The 23575-nt window shown below is 47.8% G+C and overlaps 1 protein-coding gene and 1 pseudogene across 1 annotated transcript; both read left to right on the top strand.

Moving 5' to 3' along the window:
• The first annotated feature begins 15480 nt into the window (after positions 1-15480).
• On the top strand, positions 15481-16891 carry LOC144806049 (uncharacterized; annotated as a pseudogene).
• Positions 16892-18978: 2087 nt separating this feature from the next.
• LOC144806056 (uncharacterized) lies at positions 18979-20509 on the top strand. Its single transcript, XM_078672506.1, has one exon. It carries the CDS (start codon positions 18979-18981, stop codon positions 20281-20283), a length of 1305 nt encoding a protein of 434 aa, XP_078528632.1. The 3' UTR covers positions 20284-20509.
• Positions 20510-23575: the final 3066 nt, after the last annotated feature.

The raw sequence follows: 23575 nt of genomic DNA on the forward strand, positions 1-23575 counted from the left end.
TGGTGTGGTCTCACTCTCTTTAATGTAAACATCATGGATGGCGTTGGATTGTGGTGATTTCTGGCTGTTTTTCTGTTTTTTGGGGGTGTACTGTTGATGTGGACTGGCCATGTGGGTGGTGGTGGTGGCCATCTTGAGTGCTGGCTGGTACAGGCAACATGTGCCTGGGGTGTAAGGGGCCATTTTGAGGAGAGGCAGTGTCTGAGGCCTGCACTTATTTTGCCTACTTTTCATCCATTATGCCCAGGGGTAGTGAGTGTTGCATGGGCCTAGTGTTTCTGAGGGGTGTCTTCTTGAATTTAAACACCATTGAGGCCATGGATGGGCTGGGATTGTGCTGATTTTATTGTTTTTTGTCGTTTTTTTGGGCCTGCTGGTGGGGCCCTTTGCCCAGGGGTGGTGAGTGTTGCATGGGCCTAGTCTTTCTGTGGGGTGTATTCTTGAATTTAAACATAATTGAGGCCATGGATGGGCTGGGATTGGGCTTTTTTTATTGTTTTTTGTCGTTTTTGGGGGGCTGCTGGTGTGGCCTTTTGCCCAGGGGTGGTGGGTGGTGCATGGACTGAGTGTGCCTGTGGTGTGGTCTCACTCTCTTTAATGTAAACATCATGGATGGCGTTGGATTGTGGTGATTTCTGGCTGTTTTTCTGTTTTTTGGGGGTGTACTGTTGATGTGGACTGGCCATGTGGGTGGTGGTGGTGGCCATCTTGAGTGCTGGCTGGTACAGGCAACATGTGCCTGGGGTGTAAGGGGCCATTTTGAGGAGAGGCAGTGTCTGAGGCCTGCACTTATTTTGCCTACTTTTCATCCATTATGCCCAGGGGTAGTGAGTGTTGCATGGGCCTAGTGTTTCTGAGGGGTGTCTTCTTGAATTTAAACACCATTGAGGCCATGGATGGGCTGGGATTGTGCTGATTTTATTGTTTTTTGTCGTTTTTTTGGGCCTGCTGGTGGGGCCCTTTGCCCAGGGGTGGTGAGTGTTGCATGGGCCTAGTCTTTCTGTGGGGTGTCTTCTTGAATTTAAACATAATTGAGGCCATGGATGGGCTGGGATTGGGCTTTTTTTATTGTTTTTTGTCGTTTTTGGGGGGCTGCTGGTGTGGCCTTTTGCCCAGGGGTGGTGGGTGGTGCATGGACTGAGTGTGCCTGTGGTGTGGTCTCACTCTCTTTAATGTAAACATCATGGATGGCGTTGGATTGTGGTGATTTCTGGCTGTTTTTCTGTTTTTTGGGGGTGTACTGTTGATGTGGACTGGCCATGTGGGTGGTGGTGGTGGCCATCTTGAGTGCTGGCTGGTACAGGCAACATGTGCCTGGGGTGTAAGGGGCCATTTTGAGGAGAGGCAGTGTCTGAGGCCTGCACTTATTTTGCCTACTTTTCATCCATTATGCCCAGGGGTAGTGAGTGTTGCATGGGCCTAGTGTTTCTGAGGGGTGTCTTCTTGAATTTAAACACCATTGAGGCCATGGATGGGCTGGGATTGTGCTGATTTTATTGTTTTTTGTCGTTTTTTTGGGCCTGCTGGTGGGGCCCTTTGCCCAGGGGTGGTGAGTGTTGCATGGGCCTAGTCTTTCTGTGGGGTGTCTTCTTGAATTTAAACATAATTGAGGCCATGGATGGGCTGGGATTGGGCTTATTTTATTGTTTTTTGTCGTTTTTGGGGGGCTGCTGGTGTGGCCTTTTGCCCAGGGGTGGTGGGTGGTGCATGGACTGAGTGTGCCTGTGGTGTGGTCTCACTCTCTTTAATGTAAACATCATGGATGGCGTTGGATTGTGGTGATTTCTGGCTGTTTTTCTGTTTTTTGGGGGTGTACTGTTGATGTGGACTGGCCATGTGGGTGGTGGTGGTGGTGGCCATCTTGAGTGCTGGCTGGTACAGGCAACATGTGCCTGGGGTGTAAGGGGCCATTTTGAGGAGAGGCAGTGTCTGAGGCCTGCACTTATTTTGCCTACTTTTCATCCATTATGCCCAGGGGTAGTGAGTGTTGCATACTTGCATGTCCGTAGTCTTTCTGTGGGGTGTCTTCAATGTAAACATCAAGGATGGCATGGGATTGTGCTCATTTTTCTGTGTTTTGTCGAATTTTTGGGGTGTATAACTGAACTGATGTTCCTCTGTCTTCCATTGCTTTTAGGTGCACAAGAAGACTCAAGAGAACCACCAGTGCCAGGAAGAAGTCCTGCAGCGGTGTGTGCAGCATAACGTCACGCGACGTCACGTCTGGACACAGAACCCTCTGCAACTCGTGCAACTGCTGCCTGCTGACCTGCTCTGAAGAGGATGGCCCCAAAAAAAGTAACCCGTAGCTCCTCTAGCAAGAAAGGTGCCAGTAAGGAGCAGAAGAAGCAAGTTACCAAGGAGACTGGTGTGCCGCCCGCCCCTTTTTTTGGGAGTAAAAAAAAAAGTATGCCTGCAGCAGCAGCAGCGGGATCTGCTGGGGACCAAGCTGGCAGCAGCACCCCCGCTCCATTGGGCTCAGTGCCACCACCACCACCACGCCAACTTAAGTCCAAGCCCTTGAGTGCTGCAGAGGCAGCCAGTATAGTTGTTCAATCACCATCGACCAGTGATGTTGGCTCATCGCAAGAAAGCAGCAGCAATGTCCCTCAATCAACACAGGTTGTTGTAGCTCATCTGACGAGTGTTGAACAACCACAGCCGCAACAACAATCACATGTGCAAGTACAAGCCCAAGTACATGTGGAAGGAGAGGCAGCGCAAGGAGATGCGCAACCAGAGGTGCATGGAGGGTCACAAGTGCCCACAATAGTTGTTCCTCCCGAAGTAGGGGCACATCAGGAAATCGACAATCAAGGCGAGGTATCATTTGAGGAAGCCACTCCTCCTGCTGATCCTTCATTGTCTTCCACAACCCTAGCAAGGAAGAGATCAAGGGTGGTGTCTACATCCTCTTCAAGCACACCTCCTTCTGATGATACGGATCAAACTTGGGAACCAGCACCACAGCCGTCTGAGAGTGAGGCACACCATGATCCAACAAAGGTACTTAAGCGTAAAAGGAAGCTCGTCCAAAGTCTCAGACTTATGGAGTGTGATGAGGCTCAACAAGAAGTGGCGGATACTGCTGCTGATGAAGACTCTGCCAACGACGACCCAGTCATCATAAAGGTCACTGCAGCCCCAGCGGGCATGCAGCAAACAGACATTTTGACCCTAGCCCGAAGAGCTGCTGCGCGTGATGATGATGATGATGATGTTGTCGATGAGGAGGCAGTGGAAACACCACAATCATTGGAGTTAAGTAGTACACCAACTCGTCCCGCTTCCATATTTCTTTCTGGCAAGAAGAGACCTGCGTCAACCTCGACCTTAATTAGTGGCGGTGAAAGTGGAAAACGTACAAAAGTTGGGCAATCCAGATCCTCCACTTCATCTGGCATTAGCTTCATGACCACCACCACCAGTATCGCCGCCTCCTCCAGGTCCCACAGACACTTCAAGTCCCCAGTTTGGGACTTCTTTACTGTTTGTCCCAAAAATCCAAAGTTTGCCATTTGTACCCTTTGTAAGCTTGCAGTTAGTCGTGGTAAGTCAGGTACCAACTATGGTACCGGCGGCCAGAGTGGTCATCTTGAGAGAAAGCACGCTGTCCAATGGTTTGCGCACCTAGCTGCGATCAAGAAAGGCCAAAATCAAGGAAACGTTGATGTTTCATCTGATGTTGACGAGCAGGAAGAAGACGTGTCAAACACTTCCCTTACACCCAGTACCCCTGTCAGCAGCACACCCAATGTGAGGCACACTAAGAGTGTTGGAGCGAGTGAGACACCAACGCACAAAAGTTCACCAGCGAGCAAAATTGGGTCAACGAAGTCATTATCAGCCCGTAAATGCTTGGTCCAGGCCAACATTAGAACAATGCTTACTTCAGACGTGCCATATGAACGCAACCACCCACTGACGCGTCTGTATAACACTAAGCTGGCTAAAATGCTAGCTGTGGACCTTCTACCTTTTTCTTTTGTAGAAGCGGTAGGTTTTCTTGAATTAGTTGCAACGCTCTGCCCTAAATGGAAGGTTCCGAGCCGGTTCTATTTTGCCAGAGTTGCGGTTCCAGCACTACATGAAGATGTGCTGCAGGCGATTGGGGCAGCTTTGCAGAAGAGTGCTGTTCACACAATACATCTGACAACAGACATGTGGACCAGTGGCCCAGGCGATGATTACATGTGCATCACTGCACACTGGGTCTCTTTTTCAGGTGTTATAGCAAAGCTAAACGCAGGTGTTGACCCGGACCAAGTTTTCAAAGCTGCTCGGAAACATGCAACACTAGCCATGTTTGGCTTGGAGAAAAGTCACACAGCAGAAAACCTTTTGGAAGAGTTTAACAAAAAGGTCTTGACAATGCTATCCCCCCTAAAACGCAAGATTGGTTATGTTTCCACGGATAATGGCGCCAATGTAGTTAAGGCCATGTCGAAGGGTGACCATGTTAGAGTGCCGTGTTTGGCGCACTGTATCAACCTGGTAGTTCAAAAATTCTTGAGTGATAAAGAGAGTCCAGCGTTCGAGGTAATGGCCACCTGCCGCAAAATGTGCAACCATTTCAGCCATTCTTTTAAGGCCCGGAAGCATCTGCGGAGACTGCTACTTGAACGTGGAATGCCAGTGAAAGCACTCATCCAGGAGGTGGCAACACGTTGGAACTCAACCTTCTACATGCTTGAGCGTCTGTATGAGCAGTATACGGTACTCGATTACTATTTCTTGACAGAGGCTACATCTCAGAAGGAGGACCTGCGGATGAGTAAGGTGCAATGGGCCATAGTTAAAAGCCTGACAGACATGCTTCGTCCTTTTGAGTTCTTCACGCGTGCAGTCAGCCAGGAGGACTGTAATTTGGGAAAAGCTATCCCATTGTTGTGCATACTGGAGCACCAACTGATGGCGGTTTCTTCTGAGTTTCAAAAAGATGAAAAAAAAAAAACCCATTTCATTTTGTCTGAGAAATTATTACATTGCCTACGTGGTGATGAACGTCTTAAAAACATCAACTCAGATCAGCATTACATTTGTGCTACTATTCTGGATCCACGCTACAAAAAGGCGCTGGCAGACAACGCATTCTTTCCTTTCGCTGATGCAGATGTTCAAAAGTACAAACATTGGTTAGCCTGGTCAGCCAAGAGGTTTGAAAAAGAACGGCAGGTTATTGAAGGAGAAGCCAGTACATCAGCATCAGCATCAGCAGGCCATCCGCAGTCACAAGAATCCACTTCTGCACCTGTGGCTGGGGCACAAGTGACCTCTCAGCCGTTAAAGACACCGGCAACTGGATCATCTGCACCACACACAATGACAACACTAACAGTGGCTGGGGAGGAGGATTGGCTAAGTTTGATGGGGTATGGTTCTCGAAAAAATGTCACACCCAGCACAGCAAAAAGTAAGCAAAGTGGAGGAACAGTTGATGACCTTGAGTCGATGGTGCAGGACTATCTGAATGACTCAACAGTGGTCTTTCTTAATGAGGAGCCATTGCAGTATTGGCATGGCAAAAAACAATTGTGGCCACAGCTCTACAACCTGGCTATAAACTATTTGTCTTGCCCACTCGCAAGTGTGTCTTCTGAACGTGTTTTCAGTGCTGCTGGTGGCATTGTAACTCCCAAACGGAGCCGCCTCTCGCCCAAAAATGTGGAGCGGCTGACAATGATCAAGATGAATCAGCACCTCATACCACCAGATTACAAAGTACGAGAAAGCACGCCGCATGAAGACGAGGAGGACAGCAACGTAGATGAGGGGATTTTTTCTCTGTTCGGTGCCACTGACCTCATCCAGCCTGAATTCGCAGAGTATGATGACGAAATCTTGTTCTTATTCCCTGACACCGAGCCCTGAAAATGAGACAATCAATCAAGAACTTTCTTTTTCGTCCTTATTCACTTTTATTCCTGTGTGCTTTGTGTCTCTCTTTCTTTGTTTTGCACAGTTAATTTAATTCAAACTTTAATCACCTAATCCCAAAAACAAGACCATCATCAGAACTGTCTTCACTTGTTTGCTTATTGATTTGAAGGTGCCGCAGTCTACATTCCTCAGGTTCACAAGTTCTGAAGAACATGCTCCTCTATCCTCCTCCTCCAGACTGCGATTTCCCTCCAAGCAGAGTGCTGGATTACGCACAATGAAGAAAGACTCAGCACTTGTGGGGGTGTTGTACTTCTTTGCGGGTGAGTTGACGGTTTTGGGCCCATTGCTGTGAAGCTCTAATAATGGACAAAAGTGTTTTGGACCAAATATGAGGTGGAAATTTCTTGCCGTTTTTGCTGACTTGCTTGCCTTTGAGGTGCTCTTTGGCGGGGTTCCGGGGGTTTGTGTGTAATTTTTGGTGTCTGTCGAAGCACTGCTGCGACAGTCTAATCTTGATTGCATTTGCTTTTCAGGAAATCCGTGGTGGAAAACAGGAGTTATGATGATTGATGATGATGACGACCTAGCTGCACAGCGCCGCGTTTGGACCGAAGGCCGAGAGATATTGTAAGTATGAGATTTTAGCTTTTTCGCTGTTTGGGGGTGTTGCCGCGTGTTTTTTTGCGGGTGGGTTGGCGGGTCTTGGCTGGGGCATTCCTGGGAAGGTCTAATGCCGGATAGAAGTGTTTTGGACAAAATCCTTAAGGAAAAGCCTTTTTTTTGCCATTTCTTCAGACATCTTGCTCAATGTAGCGTTTTGGGGGGCTTCCTGCTGTTCGTGGGTGGGTTGCGGCCGGGGTCTCTGTCGAAGCACTGCTGCGACAGTCTAATCTTGATTGCATTTGCTTTTCAGGAAATCCGTGGTGGAAAACAGGAGTTATGATGATTGATGATGACCTAGCTGCACAGCGCGTTACTTTGGACCGAAGGCCGAGAGATATTGTAAGTATGAGATTTAGCTTTTTCGCTGTTTGGGGGTGTTGCCGCGTGTTTTTTTGCGGGTGGGTTGGCGGGTCTTGGCTGGGGCATTCCTGGGAAGGTCTAATACCGGCTAGAAGTTTGTTGGACAAAATCCATAAGGAAACACCAGTTTTGGCACTTTTTGTAAGTTAGGGTTCGTTAGGGTTAGCCCTAGCAGCAGGATTGCATGTGTTTAGGGGGGTTCTATTGCAACGCGGTTCTGTTGTTGTAGAGCACTGTTGGAGCGATGCTGGCTATGGATACTTTTGCTTGCAGGCAAGTGGTTTGAATACAATCCACGGTCTGTATTTGGGTCTACTGTTAATTTCAAAGTACGTTTTGTAACCATTTTTCTGCTAGGCATCGTTTTTGGAGATATGATTGGGTTCTTCTACATTTTTGCGACTGGCTTTATTAAGGGTCTTGGTGGGAGCATTGCTGGGAAGGTCAAATTTTATTCTAAAACACAGTAGTACACCCACCTTGAGGGGAAAGATCCGCTATAATATTTTGGCCATACTTATTGATCCTTAAAAAGGTGACTCAGACAGAGCACGCAATTTCAAAAATATTGTACTGTCTATTAGGGAAATCAAAGTGTCACTTTTTGAACCACACAGCGTACATACCTTTTATTTATTTATCAGTGGTATTGTAATAGCACTTCCTGTTTTCCGTTCAATAATTACAGGCCGGGTTTCAGTCAACATCCGCCAGGCAGGCAGTGGACAGGGTGTCTCTTCTGTCAGTGGTCACCACCACATTGATGGACGAAGCGTCAGCTGGAATGGAGGAGTGCCGCCAATAAGAGGAATTGTTTGCTGCATGCAACTTACTTACCAATTTCAACAGGACAACTCCAACAACATACGCAATACAGATACAGTATCCATTGTTGTCTTTTATTCTATGAGTGTGACTGCATGTGCTTACCTTTAGTTTGTAACCAAAGATTGTCTGTAAACTCTGTATCTTCAATTATTGTTTGTCCATGCTCTGCTTTTTTTTTCTTCTCTCAACAAAACCTACCCAAAAAGAAACCCCCATTCCCATCCATTTTACAAACCCTCTCCCCCCTGTTTTGCTTGATGTCTGACTAAAATGACATCAATAATTCCACACACTTGCTGGGGAGGATAAGGTGATAGCAGCAACAGGCTGGTGAAGGAATACGAGGATATCTTCTAGACTTACTCAGCTTCAGTACTATATCTTCTAGTAGTAGTAGCCAATGTCAAATAAATTCAACGCAAGTACTAGTTATACTTGCAATACTTTACCATTTGTTACGCTACATTATGGCACTGTTCTAGTGTACTGTCACCTGCTATTTTCTCGATCGTACCGTAACCGTTGTAATGCTACAGTAAGGAGTACAAACAAGGTTTCGTTTTCTTTTTTTCCATAGGCATGCAACTGCCACTGTGTCACACCACTAGTACCACCGCAATGAGGAAATGTCACCCGCCCAGGAATGACAACGTTAATCCCCATTTCACCTGGAGCCAGCCCTGGGCCTAGCCCTAATTTCTAACACAAATTACAGGTAAGATAAGCGTTTGGTGGGAGGTAGTATAATGGAGTATTATTTCGGAGTAGACAAGAGATTGACGGTTGTACTACTAAAGTCCTACGACTGTTCAGGAAAACAAAGTTACTGTTACACCCCCGCCCCCCACCCACCAGACTGAAAAGCAGTAAAAAACAGGTATGGTCAGATAAAGTTGAAAAATATATTTATTTATCCCTAACAAAATAATCTCCCTCACCCACCCTAACCCCAACGATTGTCTCTGAAACATCCCAAAACGATCCCAACTCCCAAATCCCACCCCCCAAAAGTCTATAAAAAAAGGGCAAGGGACACTCCACTACTGGAGGGTGCTGGTGCTGGTGCATGATGCGGCATGGGCATCATACTCCTTGCGGAGGGTGGCAAGCTCGGAGCGGAGGCCCTTAACCAAGGTCTTATACCTCAGGACCTCCTGCTCCAGGTTGGACATGCGGACTCGTAGGTGGCGTTGGCGTTCCTTGCAGCTCCTGTGGGGGGCAGCTGGTATTTCGGTTGCTTGGCGGTGGCGGTCGGCTTTCTTAGCCCGGCTCGGTCCCGCTGGCTTAGTCACGGAGGAGGATGCAGTGGTCACAGTCGAAGATGTTGCCCCGCTCGACTGCGTGTCCTCCTCCTCCTCCAGGGCCACCAGCCGCCGATACTCGGCGACTGTGGCCTCCAGCCTCCGTTGCCGGGCCAATCTAGCCTGCTCCCTCCTTGTTGTTGATTTGGAAGGAGCAACTATATGAAGAAAGAAAGACATAGTCTGTAACCAATGCTCCTTATTAATAACACAAAGTGATTGAGCCGAAAGTTGGGTCACAGAGTACAAGTAGCAAATTGAAAGCACAGTACATAACTATTGAGGACAGTATCTATGTAACCTCCCACTTCTGCATCCTTCCTTCAGCCAGTACCTTTTCGGATTCTGTTTAAATGGAAGAAGCTATAAATTCACACGAGCTCCTCAAGGTTTTACAGAAAGTCCTAGTATTTACAGTCAAGCACTTAAGAGACAACTAGACAATATTCACATGCCAACTGACACTGCCCTGCTCCAGTATGTCGATGATCTACTGATCACAGCCCGTTCTGAACGTGACTGCGAGCGTGCGTCACTTACAGTCCTGTATTTTCTGGCCGAGCAGGGGCACAAGGTGTCCCCTTCCAAATTACAATTCTGTGTCCAGCAAGTGGTATACTTAGGACACTTGCTGTCCAAGTGGGGTAGGCAGTTGACACCAGACCGTATCCAGTTAATAGCGAGTCTTCCACAGCCCAAGACACAGAAGGAGGTACGAGCTTTTATTGGCCTTACTTCTTACTGCAGACAATGGATTCCTCAGTATGCATTTCTAGCCAAACCACTGATACAGTTAACGACACAGGAGGCAGCCGTATCGGCTGTCCTCCCTTGGACCCAGGAACATACACTTGTTTTTAATGAGTTAAAGAAAGCCTTATGCCAAGCACCTGTTCTAGCAACACCAAACTACAGTAAGCCTTTTACACTTTTTGTCACAGAACTTGATGGTACTGCATTATCTGTTCTCACACAAGATCAAGCAGGACAGTACAAGCCCTGTGCTTATTTTTCGAGCACATTAGATCCAGTAGCCCAGGCGCTGCCTGCGTGCCTCAAGTCAGTTGCAGCCACAGCTCTAGCTATCAGACAAAGTGATTCCATAGTATTAGGACACTCCCTGACAGTACAAGTTCCACATTCCGTGGAAGTTCTTTTAAACCGAACACAGACTCAGCACTTGACAATTGCACGTTTAACAGGTTATGAACTGACACTGTTCCAGCCACACATAGAAATCAGACGCTGCAACATTCTAAATCCAGCTACACTGTTACCCTCAGTTACTTCAAATCCTGCCACACATGACTGTGTGGAAGTTGTTAACACTATGACAAAGCCAAGACAAGACCTGACAGATATTGCATTACCTAATCCTGACCTGACACTTTATGTGGATGGTTCATGTATGAGAACAAGTACAGGAGAACTAGTAGCCGCGTATGCAGTGACTACTGAAACCGAAGTTATAGAAACACATCGTATTGACACACTGTCTGCTCAAGCAGCAGAGCTAGTTGCTCTGACCCAAGCCTGCATACATGCCAAGAACCTGAAAGTAAATATATATGCAGATTCACGTTACGCATTCGGAGTCGTACACGACTTTGGAGTGCTCTGGCAGGAACGAGGTTTTATGACTTCTCATGGAACCAAGATTCAGCATGGTCTCCTCATTCAAGCTCTGTTAGATGCAATACATTTACCGACAGCTATCGCTATCATGAAGTGCAAGGCACATACGAAAGTTACTGACATCATTTCCCAAGGTAACGATCTAGCAGATCGAACAGCCAAGCTTACAGCTCAGACTCCAGACATTCCAGTTAACACGACACAGACACTCATTCCAGATCAGGCTACTTGTATGACAGTTAGGGACCCTACACAAGATGTCATAGACATACAGTTACATGCTACTCCCGAAGAAATTAAGAAATGGTCCGAACAAGGAGGGGTCTAGACAGATCAAGGATGGTTGACGAAGGGAAAAGCCACATGGTTTCTCCCCGACTCTATGGTTCAAGTCATTATTAATACCGCACATAGTCCAGCACATCTAGGAGAAAAAGCTATGTTAGACAGTATTCAGAACCTTTGGTTCAACAAGCATTTACGAGCTGCAGCCAAGCAGAAAGTCCGTACCTGTATGATATGTTGTCAGTTCAATCCAGGTAAAAGTGTCCCGGTGGAACAAGGTGGATTCCAACCTCCTGACCACCCTTTTGAGGTCCTCCAGATGGATTATATTCAGATGGAGCGATGTCGAGGTTTCAAGTATGTCCTCGTAGTAGTATGCGCTTTGTCCAGGTGGACAGAAGCATATCCAGTTCCAGATTACACAGCCGCGACCACTGCCAGGCAGTTGGTTCGTGAATTCTTTCCCCGCTATGGACTCCCTAGGGTCGTGTATTCAGATAACGGCCAGCCATTTTCATCTGAGCTCATGAAACATGTTTCCCTTCTGTTAGGGTACCAGTGGAAGTTCCATTGTGTGCGCCATCCTGAAGCAGCCGGTCTCGTAGAGAGACATAATCAGACTCTGAAAGTCCGCATTGCAAAAGTATGTAAAGAGAAAGGTGTAGACTGGCTAGTTGCCCTGCCAGTTGCTTTATTTTATATGAGGATGGTTGCGCATTCCAGATCAGGTCTGTCCCCGTATGAGGTCGTATTCGGCCGCCCCCCAAACATGTGTGTTACACCTAGACCCCGCAGTATTACAGACGTTTCCAGTAATATGCTGACAGATTACCTAGCTTCCTTGATGTCTGCCCTATACTCTTGTCGTTCACAGGTTGCCGCCGCATTTCCAGACAACACCGAGGTGAAACCGCATGAAGTCATTCCAGGCGATCTGGTGTTGGTGCGGAATTTTGATCGTTCAAGTCCGCTGGAGCCCCGCTGGAAGGAGCCCCGCCTCGTTTTGCTAACAATAAGGACTGCAGTAAAACTCGAGGGCAGGAAGGGGTGGGTCCACCTGACCCATATAAAGAAGTTCCATGGACTACCAGAAAATACATTTGCTAAGGACTGCCTTATTCCTAAAGACTGCCTAAAAACAGACTCTGAACTCAAAGTTCCCCTGTTAGAGAAAACTCCGCAACAGGAGTATAAAAAGAAACTCCGGTCTAGTAAAATAAGTCAGCCAGTTTAATTGTCTAAGTCCCTCTCGGGTGAAACGGTTAGACAGGTTCCTGACATGTATGAGATAGACCCCCATAGTGAGAGAGTTAGTCAAAACTCTATAAGATGTATCATTGTTCTATGTTTTCTATTATTTTTGAGTCTTATGGTTACCTGCACAAGTTATGCTTTACATTTATGTTTTCCAATTTCACATGTACATATGTTTTCCAATGCTACAGTAGAGCACACATTTAGTGATCTGCCTCCTCACGAGCTATCCTATCGTCTTGCTATGCGAAATAATACATTCATCAGAATGTTGCACTATTCACACCAGACCAGCAATGCCACTAATTGTTGGGTGTGTGGTCGACTCCCCCCTTTCCAGACACCGAAGGGAGTTCTGCCACTCTTTCCTTATCCGTTTTCACATAACGGTTCGTGTGGAGCATGGTCCACTTTAACGTCATCCTTCAATGATATGTCCCTTCTGAATAGAACATGTTTTCCAGACAAGCAAGGTCTCTCCCATAGAACAGGGTTAGATCTAGAAAATGAAGTATACGATTTAGGTAATTATTCTTCGAATTTCATGGTCCTGCATGTTCAGTCTGATACTACTCCAGATTTGCCTGCTATTTCAGTACTGCCAGTCAAAGGTGAATTATGTGTCAGAAAGAATGGATCCGCACATGTAGGACATAGTGATTGTACTACTACTGTCGAGTATAGTGACAGTGGGAAATCTATTTTCAAAGCCTCACGTCATTCTTATTTTGTTTGTGGTCAGACCGCATATGTTCGTCTGCCCCTCGATTGGGATGGAACATGTTACATTGCCTTCCTACTGCCACCAGTTTTTCTAGCCCCATCTGATTATCACAGAAACACACATCTAGTACACGTCAGACATAAAAGGGAGATCGAGTCCCCAATTGTCGATCAAACTGAAACTACTCTAGAACAGTATCAAGACTTCAATAAAGATTTCTTCTTCTTTATAGGACCTATCCAGAATAGTAAGCTAATCTGTAGGTTAACAAGAACCCTTAAAGCAGTAGTGAATGAGACTACTTCTGCTCTAGGTAACTTAACCGAAGAGCAATCTGCTATGAGATTTGTCGTGCTCCAAAATCGTCTCATTCTTGACGTCATACTGGCCGATAGAGGAGGAGCATGTAGAGTCATCAGATCTAGTTGCTGTATTTTCATTCCTAATAACGCGCCGTCTGTTTATTCGGCTATAACCAGACTTCATAAAATTGCCCATCAGTTACACCAGAATCCAGGCACCTGGACATGGTCCGGTTGGCTCTGGAGTATTATATCTGCCTGGGGATGGAAAGTATTGTCATTCCTAGGTATTGCAGTAATGACCATATTCAGTTGCTGCCTCTGTATACAATGTGGCCCTGCGATTTGCGGCATTTGTGCTACCTCTTGTATCCCTAGTCCTAAATCCCGTTCCAAGACAATTCGAGACGAGCAAATGATGCTATATGAAATAATAGATGGTATCATGAATATTGATGTTTCCTGATGGAAACGTAGGGCACAAAGAGGGAATGTGGAAAAGTAAATTTTGCCATGTTGTATGGGCCTACGTGTTCCCCATCTTCTGTTATATGTGCATGATCGATATGCATGTATTCCCCTCTGATCGATTAAAGACGCAATTACAGTTGTGTCCATCTCTAGTATGTCAGTTTCCAGCCCTTGCCACATTTTACAATGTGCACGTTAATTCATTGAATTGTCCCCGTTTCTAGGCCTCAAAAGGGCCCGGACTCAGATTCAGCTCCTGTCTTCTGAACCCTCTCCGAGGAGCGATACAGCCCCCACCTGTATCCCTGACCCTTCGCTTACTTCATGCCTCGCAGTGCCCGGCCCGGCCTGGCTCTGCCTCTCAGTCTGCCAAGAGTATGTTATGCTTCTAGTTATCAGTCCAGCCCTCCTCTGCATTCCTAAGCTACTGCATCGCATCAATAGTTTCCGTCATGGTCTAGCCTTTATGTCTCCATGTAAGAGAAATACTGTATTAATATTCATAGAATATTCCTCGCACACGCAACACATGTAGAATTATGCACGCATCAGTCTTAGTATCAAGTAGCCTTTGCCCTGATAACTTTTGGACTCTATCAATATGTACTCCAAACACCAGATACCAGATAGGCCTTAGGTACATGTCGCTCTGACACTCCAGACTTTAGTCTCCTCTTCTAGCGCAGAAGTCATAGCCCCCAGTTCTCCCTGGTAACACGTCATTGCCCGTTTGCGCGCACCACTAGGTTAGAGGTCCCAGCTGCCCAGGTAGCCCCCTCCATGTGTCCGCCCCGTTTATGACATTTCTGTTACGTTTACATCACATGTCTATGTATACGCCCTGTACACGCCTTCTTGTTACATCATTTTGCCCTTATCTTTCGCGACTGCTACGAGTCACGCCTACTGCTACGCCTACTGTATTGAATGTAATGCAATTGTTTTGATATATATATACTGTGCACCCATGTCAAAAGTTATCCCAAGCGTCCCTGCTCATGCCATTCCTGCCCCCGGCAGCTGCCATCCGTCTATTCCCATGCAGGCTGTCCTGTTCCTGTCCCTTATGCCTGATTAAAGCCTGTAGACTCAAGATACCTCGAATCCTGACTCTTATTTATTGAGCTATCTGTTTATATGAGTATCCTGAAAAATAGAACCATAATTAATTATTTATTTACCACAGGTGGTCCCATTCTCTTAAAACCACCCCAAGCACAGTTATGGGCAAAAATACAACGAAAAGCCCCTGCAAAGCATTATGGGATAAGATTAGCATCATTATTAGCATTCATGAAAGGGTTTCAATGTTTTTGAATTTTACTCATCAGGGACATCTAGGGACGACGATGTGAACTGCAGCTTGATGTATAATATTTTAAATGCTATTGCATTTGCCTCATCAGGGACATCTTGGGACAACGAGGTGAACTGCAGCTTGATGTATAATATTTTAAATGCTATTGCATTTGCCTCATCAGGGACATCTGGGGATGAGGAGGTGAACTGCAGCTCTTTGTAGAATTATTTGGATACTATAATATTCACTTCCCACTGCTAATCTCGTCCCATAATGCTTTGCAGGGGCTTTTAATTGGGACTGTATTTGTGCCCATAACTGTGCTTGTGGTAGTCCTAAGAGGATGGGACCACCACCGATTCGAATCGTTCAGCAAGATGTGCTCTTTGTTTTGAAGGCATCTTCTTGGTTCTCCCCCTAGCTCCTTGAGGAATCCTTCTTCTTCTCCTGGGCACAGCACAGCGGAGCAGCAGGATGAGCAGACCTCTGAATCCATGGTGCCACAACACTGTGAAGCTGCAGAGAAAGGTGGAGTCAGATGGCACCACACAACACCACACAACACCTAAGCAGGAAGATATTCACTGAGCTGCTGGTAACTAAGATGGGGTTCACAGCAGCAGAAATCTGGTGCATCATGACGGATGCACCCAAAGGCACCTACCTGCTGACGTTCATGTCCGAACAAATCTGCAGGAGGTATTGGCAGATGTGCTGGTCACGACGGGAGGAGAAACCCTTCTCTGACTTCCACCTGGAATGCCAGCTCGTGCTGGAGGTCAAGAGAATGACCGTGCATGTCTACAACCCACATGTCAATGTCCAAGACCTGACAACCTTCCTACGCCGCCACTGCACAGTGACTAAAGCCCCCTCCCGCAACCTGGACAGTGATGGCATCTGGGATGGTAAATGGACAGCAATGGTGAAGCTGAAGGAGGACCCGTTGGCCCCAGATGGAATTTGCCACCCCCCTTCCAGTTTCTCTCTAGGGCGCGACTCAGGATACCTGTACAACCCTGGGCAGCCCAAACTATGCAACAGGTGCAGCAAACCAGGCCACACTGGCAAAGACTGCACAGCGCAAATATGCAGGAACTGCAAAAAAGAAGGCCACACAGCAAAAACCTGCAAATAGAAAACCCCATGCAACCTCTGTGGGGGTGTAGGCCATCTCTTTAAGGACTGCCCAAAAAGAGCCAAATCCTACGCCCACGCTGCCCAACCTCAGTGGAGAAGCCAACCAGAGGAGGAGGAGGCAGAAGTGACCCTGCATCCAGTCCCAGCCCCGCGGCAGGAGAGGGGGACCGGGAAAGGGAAGGGCCACAACCAGAACGCGCCCAAGCCCAAGCAGGACACCGCCAAGGTCCCAGAGACACAGACACCCAACGATACCATCCCTGAGCCCGGTGTGCACAGTGAGCTAATGGAGACTCCCACCCCAACTGCCACCGAGGCCCCGGAGGAAGGTGCCTGGACAACACAGGAGCGCAGGAAAAGGAGACACTCAACGGACTCTGAAGGAGCAAGCAAGAGACCCTTGAGCACCCACAACTCCTACTCCGCGCTCGAGGATCCAGAAGAAGAAATGCAGCCGGCACAAGACACCACGAATGAGCAACTCAAGCAAGTGACAGAAGTGCTGAGGGAGATGAGGGCGCTGGCAAACTCCATGGAAGCATCCCCACCCCCATCGCCAACAAGAGTAGAAGAGGTTGAGATCACCATCGAGGGCCAAGAGCAAGACCTGCCCGTCACCCCAGAGGAGGCAGACCACGAGCCCAGCCAAGAAGGTGGAGCAGCCATCGTGCAACAGCAAGCAACAGCCGCCGAGCAGGAAAGCCCAGCACAAGAGACCCGACAGGAGGCTCAACCAGCCCCGTAAGTAGCCTTGTCGAATGTTTTTGCAACCAATTGCCTTGACTTGATAATTAGTCTTTAAGTATTAAGTTTACTCTTAAAAACTAATTAATGATGGCTATTTCATTATTTTCCATAAATGTCAGAAGTATTAGAGACAGGCGCAGATGGGCTAGTACTTTGAGTTTTCTTGCCAGCCAGGAGTGCGATGTGTACATGATTCAGGAATGCTCCATCCCCTTTGTAACGTCATACTCCCACCTAGAGCAGCAGTGGACCCTAGGGCCTTCCTTTTGGTCTGGGGGGAACAGCAGTAGGTCTGTGGGAGAGGCTACCTTAGTCAGAGGAAGGCGTTTCACGATGGACTCAGTCACCGAGCTGGAGGGCGGCAGGGCTCTTGTCGTCGACGGTTCGTGGGCAGGAGAGCCAGTTAGACTCATCAACGTGTACGCCCCTTCTGACGTAGGCGAGCGACGGGAGCTGTTTCAGGGCCAGGGCTGGGGAAGGACGGATGGATGGCGCCGCGAGACTACTGGTAGAGATGGTGGGGGAGGCCTCCCTGACAGACGTCATTGGGACCATGGGGGCGGACGCCAGGAACTTCACCTGGAGTCGCCCTGATGGTTCCTTGCGCTCCGGGATAGACTTCATCCTCACCTCTCAATCAGTGAAGCTCAAGCAACATTCAATGGGGACAGTTCATTTCTCCGACCACAGAGCTATCCACTTCCAAGGGGAACTGACGGGCAAGTTCCTGACAGGTCCAGGCACTTGGAAACTGAATAGCTCTCTGCTGGAGAAAGAGGGTGTGATGGAGGTGTTGAGGGAGACATACACCCAGTGGCAGGCCATGAAAGACACATTCGAGTCCACAGGGAAATGGTGGGAATGGGTCAAGGGCAGGCTCCGGGATTTTTTCAAGAATGTGGGCAGGCAGGTTGAAAGGGGGCGAAAGAGGGAGTTCAGTAGACTACAGCAAGAGCTGCAAGAACTGCACGACCTCCAACTCCGGGGATGGGACGTCATGAGCCCCCTGGAAGAAGTCAAGAAAGAGCTGAGCGAGCACTTTCACGACGAATCCAGGAGGATCATTTTCTGTTCCAAGGTGGAGAACTTGGAGAAGGGGGAGAAATGCAACTCCTTCTTCTTTAAGAAAATCCACTCTTCGCACACCCCTCTGGTTCAACTGCGCAACAAGGAGGGGACCCTCTGTGACACAAGGGAGGGCATTAAGAAGGTAGTGACAGATTTCTATGGGGACCTCTACTCAGAGAAGAGGTCAGAGGGAGACCAGGCAGAAAAGTTTCTGTCTGGTATCCCGAGAACTGTTTCCCCAACAGTGAGAGAAGCCCTTAATGCCCCCCTGACTTTGGACGAGCTGCACCTTGCAGTGAAATCCTTCAAGCCAGGAAAGACACCGGGTAGTGACGGTCTCCCAGTCGAGTCTATGCCTCACTGTGGGACCTAGTGGGACCGGATCTCCTGCAGGTGTATGAGGAGATGGAGAGGGAGGGAATAATGCCCCGCACTCTGAGGGAAGGAATGATTGCTCTCTTGTATAAACATAAGGGGGAGAGATGTGACCTAAAGAACTGGCGTCCCATCTCTCTCCTGAATGTAGACTACAAGATCCTTGCAAAGACACTAGTGAACAGACTGAAGGGCGCCATGGGAGAGTTAGTACACCCAGATCAAACCTGTGGGGTCCCGGGGCGCAGGGTCGCAGATAGCCTGGCACTGATAAGGGACACGATCCAGTACATCACGGACCGCAAGATCCGGGCTGCCCTGGTCTGTCTAGATCAGGAGAAGGCTTTCGATCGCGTCTACCATGAGTTCATGGAGAGGGTACGACACGGGTTTGGGCTGGGGGAGCGCTTCTGCGGTTACGTTAAAGTAATGTATAAAGACATCTTCAGTTCAGTCATTGTAAATGGTTGTAAAACAGACCCCTTTCCTATCAGGTCTGGGGTAAGACAAGGCTGCCCGCTCTCGCCACCTCTGTTTGTTTTGGTTATAGAACTTTTCGCCGAGTACATCAGGAAGAACCCAAACATCAGAGGAATCCAGACACCCGGCGACGCGAAGAGGAAGGTCAAGTGCTCGCTGTACATGGACGATGTCACCCTCATCTGCGCGGATGGAGAATCAGTCAAATCCCTGCTGGAGGCGTGCACAGACTTCGGCAAGGCATCAGGGGCGAGGATAAACGTGGACAAGTTGCAGGCCAAACTCTTCGGGCGATGGGATCTCTGCAACGAGCCTCTCCCCTTCCCCATTGAGGCAGGACTGATGAAGATCCTCGGCGTCTGGTTTGGAGGACCAGGGGCGGCAGCGAAGAGCTGGAACGAACGCTTGGCCAAGGTGAAGCAGAAACTGGGTCTCTGGAGCCTGAGAAACCTGAGCATTGAAGGGAAGGCTCTGGTGCTCAGGAACGACGCCCTGCCCGTGCTGCAGTATGTGACACAGGCCTGGCCACTCCTGGCCAACGTAGCACGGGCCATCAACAGCATGGTGTTCCATTTCGTCTGGCACTCAAAGATGGACAGGGTGAAACGGTCGGTCATGCACAAGGAACACCGCAAAGGGGGGAAGGCAGTCCCCGACATCCCAACGATCCTCAGGGCGTTCTTTGTGTGTGGCTGCGTCCGGATAACCCTGTTAAACATGAACAAGGACCACTCTGCCTACAAAGTCTTCCGCTTTTTCCTTCTCCCGGTGTGGAGACGGCTGGGATGGGATAAGTGGGAAAATGCAGTGACTTTCAACTGGGACCTCCCATGGTACTACAGGGAGGTGGAAAAGTTTGTGGGGGAATTTGGGCTGAACTGTGTCACTCCTTGCCTCTGGAAGCCCAAGACAATCCGCAAACTGATCAGGACCAGGGACACCACCGAAGCAGTGAGTGACCTGCCACCAGCAACGGCAACGCACGTGTGGGGAAATGTGTCCTCCCCAAGTCTGACCAACAGACACAAGGACATAGCATGGATGTCTGTGAAGGGGGGCCTGCCAGTGAGGTCCTTCATGCACAGCAGAGGCCTGTGCCCGCACAGGAACTGCCCAAGGGGATGCTCCGCAGAGGAATCTGCACACCATCTCTTCTGGGCCTGCCCCTTTGCCCAGAGACTAAGGGCTGCCTTACGACAAGAACTGCTAGCCCTTATTCCCTACGAGAACATTACAGAACAGTCCATGATGTACGGGCTGTTTCCAGGGACACACAAGGGGGAAGCTATCCAGGGGTGCTGGAGGCTCCTCTGCTGTATTAAGGACATTCTCCTGTTCGCCAGGACCCGCCTGGTGACCAATGGAGAGGTGGTGAACCGAGAAGGGTGCCGCAGGATGGTGCTCAGCCTGCTTAGAGACTATGCAGCCATGGACAAGCAGAAAAGTGAGGAAGGGGAAGAACTGTAACTAACCCCCCCTACCCCACTGGACTCTTTAAAGTGGCCCCATTAAAAACTGCAAGCGCTAGCTGCAGACATTTCTGAACCCCAAACCGACGTTTTGTAAATGGTTTAATGCATTGATTAAAAAGTTGAAGTGGACTGCCTTCCCTAAGGGGGAGGTACCACTTCCTTGAAAACTATGTATCGCAAACTTTTAAGCACTTAATAAAAGTCTTTGCCCCAAAACTAAAAAAAAAAAAAAAAAAAAAAAAAAAAAAGGGGCCTTGAATAATAAGTGTTACAGATGGGTCGGAGTCAGAAATGACGCCCAGAGAAGGAAGGAAGCAAATGAAGTGCACCCCCCCCCCCCCCATTGCTGCAAACCAGCTCTAGACGGAATTTATACATTTAGGATCACAACAGCACAAGTCACCATGGGGCTGCTAGGAGCCTTGCTCTCACTGGAGGGGGCGTGGCCAGCAACAGTCATTTGCATACCCAGAAGCCTCTGCGGCAAACACCCAATACATCAGTAGAGGCGACACAGGCCTCTGTTTAACAGTAGAAGGAGCGCCTGTAGCTGTGCACACAGAGGCATTCATGGGGGTGACTGACACGTCACCGGTGAAAAGTCACCCTACTAGTAGGAAGTTATATTTTTATTGTGACTGCGCGGACATGACAACCTTTCACCATGTTGACTGTAGAGCTCTTCGTGGATCACGCGCACTCCGAGGGGCCGTGAGAAGCGGGAGTTTATTGTAGTTTTTGAAGGGTTTCTGTACAAGAAATTCCGTGATTGGTTGGAAATGAGAATATCCGGTGGCGGTTTGGCCACGCTGAGGAGAGAAGCCCCACTGCTTTCCTCAGGAAGGCGCCATGAACGTCACGTGACGCAGAACGAGGCGCCTGCGCGAAGGACTGACGCGCGCCTGCGCGAAGGAGCTGGAGCTGCAACGCTCCCTCCTGCCGCTAGAGGTCAGGAGACTCCGGAGGAACCTTCAGCACGTCACCAGCACTCTCCATACCCACAATCCTGTGCGCGCCTCATAATGCTGCTTTACTTTCATATAAATGCAGGGCTCTTTGTGGCATTGAATATGATAAAGAGCGGACATTTAGGAACGAAGGGGCGGAGTATCAGCCCGCTAGTAGGAATGCACTAACCGTAGTTAGGCACACTACTTTACTAAGGGAAGTTTCTGGGTAATTTGCTTCTTATGTGACATTTTAGGAAGCATTGGTAAAATTAGTAGATAGTTTTCGGGTTAGAGCCTGTAAATAAATCACGATTTAGTGGTGCCTTTGTCTGAGTGCCATGTAAAACGTGAGCTAGGCTTGTGTTTGTCTCTGTATGTGTCTTTTAGGTTTATGTCTTTGAGGAGAGCGTACAGTGTTTTTGCTGATATGTCTTAGTTGTAGTTGGTTGCTTATTTGTGAATCCATATTATCATCTTATTTGTGAATCCATATTATCATCTTCTGCAAGAAAAACATCAACACCACACAATAGCACATCACCGCCACATCCTTCTCAGACCACTCCTTGATAACCGACACCTACCAGATACAAGCAAACAAGAAAAGAGGGAAAGTGTATTGGAAACTGAATGTTGCCCTCCTCCAAGAAAAGGCGCACTGAAGGATTTTGAGGCAATATACGAAGACCTAAGAGGCAACAAACCACATCACACATCCATGGCAGGCTGGTGGGTGCAAACAAAACAACACATAGCCGCCCATTTCAAAACCATAGGGAGAGAAAGAAGTGCACATAAGGCAGAACAATTTGACATCCTGCAAGATAGAATAGCTCTCCTTCACAAGTTAGATGGCCTAGAGATGAAAGTACAACAATAAATGACAAAGGCAAAACAAGAAATGAACACATGGTTAGAAGAAAAAGGGAAGGAGACTATCTTCAACGCCAGAGTAAAACACTATGAAGAGGGAGAAAAATGCACCTCCTTTTTCTTTAGGAAAAAAACACAAGTTCAAAAGAAATTCAGGAGCTGATAGACAAGGAAGGGGAAAGTCAGGAAGGGACAGAAAAATGTAAACAAGTGGCAAGAATGTTTTATGAAAAACTGTACCTAAAAGGAAATGAAAGCCAGGATTTAATTTCACAACATGTTGACCTAATTGAAAACTGTTTGTCATCTAATGAAAGTGATTTTATGAAGAAAGAGCTCACAGGGAAAGAGTTCTTGCAAGCTCTACAGAAATGTAACAAGCTATCTAGCCGGGGGTGGATGGGCTCCCATGGGATTTCTACAAGGTTTGCTGGCCAATCATATCCCCAATGTAATAGAAATGTTTTATGAATGTGTATGGAACAACTCCATCCCAGACACTTTTTGTCATGGGATAATATCTCTGATACACAAAAAAAGGACCAGAAAAAAAGATTGGTAACTTGAGACCAATCTCCCTTTTAAACGTGGACTACAAGCTTTTCACAAAGGTTCTAGCCAACAGGATGAAGAAAGTATTACAAACCGTAATACACAAAGATAACACCTGCACAGTCCCAGGCAGACAAATCAGGGACAACCTTATAACTTGAAATGCTATATACAAACGCAACTAGCTGTGTAAATATAAGTGGATCACTGTCTAACCCCTTTTGCATCCAGACAGGAGTACGTCAAGGCTGCCCCCTATCCCCAGCCCTCTTCATATGTGCCCTGGAACCTTTACTGATACAAATCAGAAAAGACAAAATCATCAGAGGGACACTAATACCAGGAGCCAAAGGGCTGGAGGCCAAATGCATTGCTTACATGGACGACCTCACAGTAATCTGCAAAACACCACAAGCAGTAAGGAGAACTATTTTGCATGTACAAATCTTCAGCTATCTTCCGGACTAACCCTAAACGAGGAGAAAACAACAGTTCTCACCAAGGGCCAATGGGACAATCTAACCAAGCTACCAGTCAAGACCACCACAGAGCCCACGAAAATCTTAGGTATCCACTTCTCCCAAGACACAAAGGGTGAAAAAAACTGTCAAGAAGCAACAAAAAAATCACAAACAAACTATACCTCTGGAGCACAAGAAAGCTAAGCCTGGAAGGGAAAATCTTGGTCAAAAAAGCAGTTATACTACCAATCCTTTTATAAATAGCTGTGGTTTCCCTCCAACCAAAGCCATGCTATAAAAACTGAACAGGCTACGTTTCACCTTTCTTTGGAACTCTACCGCAGAAAAACTGAAAAGAGAACTCATCTGCAAATCCCACGACAAAGGAGGGAAGAAAATGCCAAGTGTCGGAGACTTTTTGCTCACTAAATATTTAATGCTATGCTACAGA

This window comes from Lissotriton helveticus (genome assembly GCF_964261635.1).
Source record: "Lissotriton helveticus chromosome 1_1 unlocalized genomic scaffold, aLisHel1.1 SUPER_1_unloc_41, whole genome shotgun sequence".
NCBI classification, from domain to species: Eukaryota; Metazoa; Chordata; class Amphibia; order Caudata; family Salamandridae; genus Lissotriton; species Lissotriton helveticus.

Coding starts and splice junctions, on each gene's coding strand:
- LOC144806056 (XM_078672506.1), top strand. CDS start 18,979: ATGGACGATGTCACCCTCATCTGCGCGGATGGAGAATCAGTCAAATCC.